We start from the raw sequence: 8,560 nt of genomic DNA on the forward strand, positions 1-8,560 counted from the left end.
CGAAATGAGAGCATGCATGTGAGATAAAAGGCTTGATTGATATTAATGATAAACAATGCTCTGATGGGGTATGTAATACAAGGTGATTAACAATTTCTTACAATCTACTTAATACTTAAATGATACAAGTTAAGGATGATAACAAGATGATAAACAAAGTCCTGTATATTAAATGCTAACTTATAATCTAAATTGTTTGTGTCCCTGAATCTACACTGGGAAATATAAATTTAACGTTTCGCGAAGAAACGGATTTTGTGTTGTCCTTAATGTCTCTACACTGCACTTCACTATCACATAAGCACTAATCACTACGCGCACTAATGTCCTTCCACTGCACTTCACTAACACCTAAACACTGATCACTTAACACACTTTCGCGGGACTCGCCTAGCCTTGTAGGCGGGTGCTCCCGCGCCTGTAGAGGTGGTTCAACCTGCTCCTTCCGATGTCTCTGTTTAATTTTATTGACTGCACAGATTCCTCCCACGACACATAGCACGAATATAATTATGTACAATAATGTGTAATGATGGATGTCGTGATGTGATAAGCTGCTCAAGTTCGCCTGCTCCTTGATATTAGCTATTTGGGAACCCAATTGATCCCATTGGGTTTGATGACTTTCGATGGTAAGATTTAGTGGCAGTGTGGTATTAATTATTGAATTTAGGATAGACCTATGTGGGGCTTCAATTTCGGGATTTATATTAATTTCATTAATAAAATTGTTAAACGTCTCCAATATTTTCTTCCTTTCGGTACCAAAATTATGCTCGAACAATCTATTTTACTTCTCATTTTAGACTATGCCGACGTCTGCTTCTTAGACGTGACTGAGGAGCTCCTTAATAAACTAGAGCGCTTACAAAATTTAGCAATAAGATTCATTTTCAATTTGCGCAAATATGATCATGTTTCCGATTTCCGCGCTCAGTTAAAGTGGCTCCCAATCCGTCAACGACTTAATATGCATATCCTGACCATGTTATTTAATATTCTTAATGATCCCAATTCCCCTTGCTACCTTCGTTCCCGATTCCACTTGTTACCACCTCCCTCGAGACCCAAACGCCTTTGTCGTCACTCAAGGGCACTTAAGCTTCCAAGTTGTAAGTCGCAATTCATGGGTAACTCCTTTTCCTTTCGTGCTGCTCAATTGTGGAATGGACTTCCGTTACGTATTCAGCAGAGCCCGTCTGTTAGTTCCTTCAAGAAAAGATTAAAATCATACTACCTATCTGCCATTGAATGATTACTTTTATCATTATTTATTTGTTTATTATGATGAATATATTTATGTATTATATGATATGTATGTTTATTCTTATATTTTTGTATTACTATTTATATTTATGTATTTTACTTTTGTTTTAGATTATACAATTTGTTATTTGAAATTTATTTAGTATCTATCCTTTGACATTTTTTTTTTGTTTGCACCAATTATTACCCACTCAGTACCACATATCCCACTGTTTTAGGTTGACTGGAAGAGATCTCTTCTAGGGATAAGTCCACCTTTGCTCACATTGTCTCTAAATTATAATATCTTTTTATTATCTGTGCAATAAAGAATATAATTATTGTGTGCGTAGATGGTAAATAAATTTCCCTTTATGATCCAACCTTCATGTATGCTGATAATTCCACTTCCGTGCAGAGTGTCAGTGACAATATCAGATATACATAACAAACGTATCTGACACTGCCCACAACAATGAAATAGCCAGACATTCTGTCGTCGTAATTTGAGCCATGAATCTTCACACGGCGCTTGCTTTGTTTTGCAGACTGATGAGTTGGCACTGTCTGTGAACCTGATATCGCATAGGGAATGTTTTATTTTTAAATCATATACGGGCTTATTTAGTGTGCATAGTTTTTTGTCGGATGATATGTGGATTGTAGATCAATATCTGTGAAGAAGATTGCCATGTCCTTTCTCAGATTAAATGCTATGTAAGTGGTAGGTGGAATAATAATGTAAGTTTTATTCGACCTTCTTTGTGGTATACTTAAAATTTGATCCAGTTCATATATTTCGTTACTCAATAATGGAATTTTTACTTGAACGATCAATAATTTATTAATTATTCTAGCTGATATTTTTAGCAATTTATATAGTTCTTTTATTTCAGTCCTTCCCACCGGTAATGTGAGATCACCACGCAATTGACTGAGTATAATGCTAATTTGATTTGCTAATTGTTCAGGAGATAATAAATGAGGGTCAATGTGACCTTGAGATATATTGATCAAAATATAGACCTTGATCATTGTTTAGTTGAGTGATATTGTACGGCTGGACCTCAAGTTGCATTGTTGGGGTAAACAACATGAACATCAAGAGGAGCGCTGTATAGACATAAGTTAAAAATGATTTAGGCTTGCGTGTACATTTTGATTTCGTGATATTCTCCCTTTCTGCTTGATTTTTGCTCAATGAAGAAGGTTCATCGGTTACAGGTAAAAGTACTAATTTTGTAATTGGTCGTTTCACCATATTGCTATGTGTTTTTAAAGTTACAACCCTTACATGACCGTCTTTTCCAGGGTGCAACTCTTGTATGCGACCTAATGCCCACCTTCCAGGAGGTAAACTTTCCTCTTTTATTAGGACAACGTCATTGATAGCAAGGTTTCTGCTGACTGCTCTCCATTTAGATCTTGTTTGTAATTGCTGTAGATATTCATCGGACCATCTTTTCCAGAAATGTTTATTCATTGACTGTACCAACTGCCATCGCGTTGTACTCTGCATAGTATGTGGTTCCGATTGTGGTCGTGATAATAATGCTCCTCCCACCAGGAAGTGACCTGGTGTTAAATATTCATCATCTGCATTTTCTGATAATACGCAAAGTGGCCTCGAGTTCAAACATGCTTCGATCTGACATAGTAAAGTGGTGAACTCTTCATAGGTCAGCTTCTGTTCACCTATAACACGTTTGAGGTGATATTTCAGGCAACCCACTGCTCTTTCCCATAGGCCCCCTGCACTGGGCCATGCTGGAGCATTGAAATGCCACTGAACTTCCATTTCAGTAACTTTATTGATAAATTCGTGATTGATATAAGATAAGATTTCCTTATATTCTCTTTTTAAACAGCGGTCGGCACCTACAAAGTTGGTCCCATTGTCACTATACATATGCTGTGGGGTTCCACGTCTACTGCAAAACCGACGAAAAGCTGCTAGAAATGCTGGTGTACTGAGATCTGATACGAGCTCCAAATGTATAGCTTTTGTTGAAAGGCAGACAAAAACTGATATATAACCTTTACTAGTCCTTATACCCCTTCCCTTGTTGACCTTCAGTTCTACAAATCCAGTGTAATCTACTCCTGTATGTGTAAAGGGTCTAGAGGGTGTAACTCTAGGCTGAGGTAAGTCTGCCATAATTTGATTCTGTTCATGATGATTATAGCGCCTGCATTTGACACATTTTCTCAGCTGTCGCTTCACTATTCGTATACCTGATATAATCCAATATTTATTTCTGATATATGATAGGGTAAGTTTTGGACCTCCATGCAAAGTTGCTAGGTGTGCTTGGTGAATAATCAACTCTGTAAGACGACTATTACTACCTAAAATAATTGGGTGCTTTGCTGTGTAACTGAGTATTGAATTATTCAGTCTCCCTCCTACTCTCAAAATTCCATCGGTATCCATAAAGGGGTTTAAATTTCCTAAACTACTTTTAGTTGAAACTAATTGCTTTTTATTTAAATTACTAATATCTTCTAAAAATTGATAAGCTTGATATGACTTAATTATTAAATTCATTGACCGCTTCATTTCTTCGAAAGACAATGTGTCTACACGTGTCGTATTCTGCTGACACCGTGCGCGCTCAATAAAACGCAATACCCATGCTAATATACGAGTAATTTGTGTTAAAGAGCTATAATCATTTAATAAATTCATTACAAATGATTGCTCATTTTGATATAAGGCTACATTCACACAAGCCTTTTTTATTTCAATATTTGGTGATTGATATTTTTCTTTTACCATACTGTTAGGGTTAAATGTTAATAACCACCTTGGACCTTCCCGCCACAGACGATAATTTTCCAGATAAGATGATGTCATTCCCCTGGTTGCACAATCCGCAGGATTTTCATCTGTTTTAACGTGATGCCATTGTGATGGAGGTATAATATCAGTAGCTTGCTGAACTCTATTTGCAACAAACTCCTTCCATCTTGATTTGTCACCCTGTAGCCAACCCAAAACAATCATAGAGTCAGTCCAAGCATAAATTTGAATATTTTTATACGTTAATGATTTGACTACTTTATGTATAAGTTGCGATAATAAAACTGTACCACACAATTCTAGTCTCGGTAATGATACTTTTTTGTTCAGTGGTGATAATTTTGTTTTTGCCGCTACTAGCGTTGATGTGAAATTGCCCTTACAGTCTGTGCTGACAATATACACAGCACAAGCGTATGCTTTTTCTGATGCATCGCTAAATCCGTGTAATTGTATATTGTTATTATTTTGACCCAGATACCTTTTAATAGTGNATTTATTTATCGTTTTAAAGTCGTTTTCTAATTGATTCCAATCTTGTATGATATCATATGGTAACTGAGTATCCCATGACAACCCTGTGGCCCACACTCTCTGAAAGATTAATTTTGCTCTAATAGATACTGGTGATAGCCAGCCTAGGGGGTCAAATAATTTTGCTATTGATGATAATAAATGCCTTTTTGTGCATGATTTGCTATTTGATTCATATGATATGTTTTGATATGAGAATGAGTCACCTGATGGACTCCACTGTAATCCAAGTGTTTTTCTACTCTTTTTACATTTGAATTCGTATGGTGAGTCGAGCATTTCTGGCGACAAGTCTTCTACGAGTCTTGCGTCGTTACTGGACCACTTGCGAATGTTCATGCCTGCGCCCCTCAGTATTGATATGATCTGTCTTTGTAGTTCTTTTGTTTGTTCAAGAGAGTCTGCACCGCCCAATAAATCGTCCATATAAAATGATTGTTCTAATGCTGATGCTGCTAAGGGATATATATCGCCGTCATCTTGTGCTAACTGCCTGAGTGTTCTCATGGCTAAATATGGCGCGGCCTTGGTGCCGTAAGTGACTGTCGTTAAATGATATGTTTGTAGTGGTTCAATCTCTGAACTCCTCCATATAATTGATTGTAGTATCTGATCTGATTTTCGAACCATGATTTGGCGAAACATTTTCTCAATATCAGCCGTGATAACATATTTATATTGCCTCCATTTTATGATCAGCCCTTGAATGTCATGTTGTAAATTAGGACCACACTCCATTAAGTCGTTTAAGCTATAACCAGATGATGTTTTAGAAGAGGCATTAAACACAACTCGAAGTTTTGTGGTAGTGGAATCTAATTTAGTTACACCATGATGCGGCATGTAGAATAAGGGTTGTTCAGTGCTATTGGTTTTACGCATATGGCCTAGATCTTTATACTCGTCCATGAATCCTTTATATCCGACGAAAAATGATGTATTCTTTGTTAATTTATGCTCTAATTGCTTAAACTGTGCTATAGCTCGTTCCTTTGATTTACCAATATGTTGCTCGAATCCTGGTTTCATTGGTAGCGCAACTTCATATTTCCCATCTTCTAAACGTTTTGTTGTGTCCATGTAGATGTTTTCACAACGTTGCTCTCCCTCTGATAGTGGTGATAAACTGCTTGTGATATCTTCTATTTCCCAGTACTGAGATATCTCACTTAGGTCGTTGATCACAACGTGACAATTAAATGTTTTTATTCCCACGCGACCTGAGACTATCCAGCCCAGTTCTGTTCGCTGTGCTATAGGTTCATCCCTATGTCCTTTTATCAAACCGTCTAAAATTATCTCCGAATATATATTGGTATTTAATAAAATGTCTATGTTGCTTGAAGTATTATAATCAGGGTCTGCTAAAGGTAAATTTTTCAAGTGATGAAAATTACTTATATCGAATGATGTAGTAGGCAGATTGCGAACTATTTTTCTCGGCATAATTAGTGCTTCGGCAACAAACTCATAGTCGTTACGTAACGATTTGTAGTCCAGTAGAACTTTTCCCTTGCTTTGATTTGGTGATTCTCCTATACCAGCAACGGAAGCGTTCAGATGTTCACGAGGCAATCCTAACAGTTGTACGGCGCTTTCCGTTATCATAGTAACCTGCGAACCTTGGTCTAATAAGGCCCGTAGAGTTACATACGACCCATCGCTTGATAATATCTGCATTTGTATAGTTGTTAATAACATTTCATCATTATTTGCTACATAATTAGCGCTATATCGTTTGTCAGCTGATTTTGCAAAATTTTTATTATTCATTTGTGGTGACCTCTTTATTGGAAACGCGTCATGGAGCATCGTATTATGCTCGCCGTTGCATTCCTTACATCGCTTCGTTGAAAAACAATTAGTGTCATGTTTGTATAGACAATTTGGACATATATTAAGTTTAGTCACTGTCGCCAATTTTGATTTTGGTAACAGGTCAATGAACTGATTACATTTAAATAAATCATGATCTTGATTGCATTGTGGACATTTATATGTCTTCGTAGTTACTGCTTGAAAGAATGGTTTTTTATATGGTTTATCTATTTTATTATGGCCTGTATTATTATGAGAATAATTATTTATGCTAGGTCTCCCAGTGCTCATAAATCTAAATGAATTTGATGATGATGGTTTGCTTATATGATGCTGTGACACCTTTTCAGTTGTCACTACCCTTTCCTTTCTGCTTATGGGTTCGAGAGCTGTAAATTTACTCTCTAGGAATCCCATAAATTCGTCTAAAGCTGGCAGACTCCTGGGATCCTTACGAGCTTCCATATAGGCAGCATACGTTAAATGATCTAATTTTTTTGATAATATATGGACTAATAATGGGTCCCAGGTTGTTGTATCAATGCCAAGATTGTGAATGGCATGGATACATTCCATGCTAACGTCGTGCAGCTTTTTAATATCGAATGACGTTTGTTTGCTTATATTGGCTTGATTTAATAATATCTCAATATGCTTTGTGAATAGAATTTGTGGGTTATTATAGCGGTGCGTTAAGATTTTCCACGCGGTGTCATAATTATCTGAGGAGATGGTGAGATGGTGAATGAGACGGTCAGCTTCTCCTTTTATTTTACCCTTGAGGTGCTGCATTTTTTGTGATTTTGATAATGTGTTATTATTATGAATGGCCTCATAAAATAGGTCATGAAACGTAGGCCAATGGGTGACCTGTGAAGGTTGGTATCTCCAGCTGTGGTGTTGAATTGTTTAAGTGAGCTGCTGAACTTAGTTTTTTATTTAATCTCCGCTTTATAGTTCTGTATGATGTTTCATAGCTCGCGAACTCTGTATCATAGTCTACATCTTCTCCTTGCAAAATGTTGTCTATTTGAAGATGTAAATTTTCGATAGTACTCCACCGTGATTGTATACTACGAAGCTCATCCTCCAACTCCCCTTTTTCATCTATGCGATCCACATTTACGCTCAATAAAAGACGAATAAAAGCCCTAAAATTTGTTCTTTGTAAAGTTAGTAATTCGTCTGCCTTTTGGTTACGCTGAGTGCCCTTATCTTCTTTATTAAAAGAAATTAATTTTGATATTATGTCTTGGAAAACATCTTTCGTTTTTTGATAAATGTTATCCCGAAAATACTGCGCAGATTTATCCTCGTATGAAGATAACTCTACGTGATTCTGTTCGAACTCTCCCCACAAGTTATTTAAGCTTTCTATCCTATTTTTTAGATAGTCCGATGTTTTTCTAGAGGATGAGTCCTTATTAAAATTTATTCTTATTTTATTTATTGATTCAAATATGTCAGCCTGACGCTTGATTAGCTCCATCTTATATTTTAATAGCTAATAATTAAAGGAACAGTCTTACTTGATCTGCTTCTCACTCTGCTGTTACACTGATGTTGATGATGATATTCTGCTATGCTGCTGATGATGCTCTGCTCTGATGCTGATGATGCTCTGCTCTGATGCTGATGATGCGATGTCTGTGAACCGTGCTCTCGGCCCACGTGACACCACTTACAGGATTCCGCGATTGTCACTTTTTAAAGTTCTTCAACGCGTGATCCCGCCTTCGACCGAACAGGAGTAAGGTCAAAGACTCGAAGGACCAAAGAATGTGGGGGTTTAAGCCCACAGTTCCGTGATAATGCTATTGATTGATTGATGAGGGGTTTTTGTTAAATAAAACCGCCTTGGTTGAATGCTACTCGAACACTGATTTTTATTACTAAAATAATTATTATGTGGTGAAATGTTTGGAAGTGAAGTTGCATGTGTAGGCAATTGTGTATTGCACAGTAAGCAGGCATGTGCGGTTGCCCGTACACCACCAATTAGCACTAATTCTATTAAATACTCAAATAGAAAAAAAAATATTGAATATATAACCCACTGGTTAAACAATTAATAAGAGGAAATCAGTCATAGTGATTAGAGCAGACCAGTCCCTACAAGCAGCACCCGTTCACGAGTATGACGGATGAGCCAGCCATCAC

General features: G+C 36.9%; 1 protein-coding gene across 1 annotated transcript; it reads right to left on the reverse strand.

Moving 5' to 3' along the window:
• Positions 1-304: 304 nt before the first annotated feature.
• LOC131855512 (uncharacterized) lies at positions 305-7,192 on the reverse strand. Its single transcript, XM_059206789.1, has 3 exons — positions 2,272-7,192; positions 1,708-1,820; positions 305-775 (listed from the first exon to the last, which is right to left on the reverse strand). Exons 1-3 carry the CDS (start codon positions 7,190-7,192, stop codon positions 305-307), a joined length of 5,505 nt encoding a protein of 1,834 aa, XP_059062772.1.
• Positions 7,193-8,560: the final 1,368 nt, after the last annotated feature.

The sequence above is a fragment of the Achroia grisella genome, unplaced genomic scaffold (genome assembly GCF_030625045.1).
Source record: "Achroia grisella isolate CSIRO2021 unplaced genomic scaffold, CSIRO_AGI_Agris_v1 utg1455, whole genome shotgun sequence".
Classification (NCBI taxonomy): Eukaryota; Metazoa; Arthropoda; class Insecta; order Lepidoptera; family Pyralidae; genus Achroia; species Achroia grisella.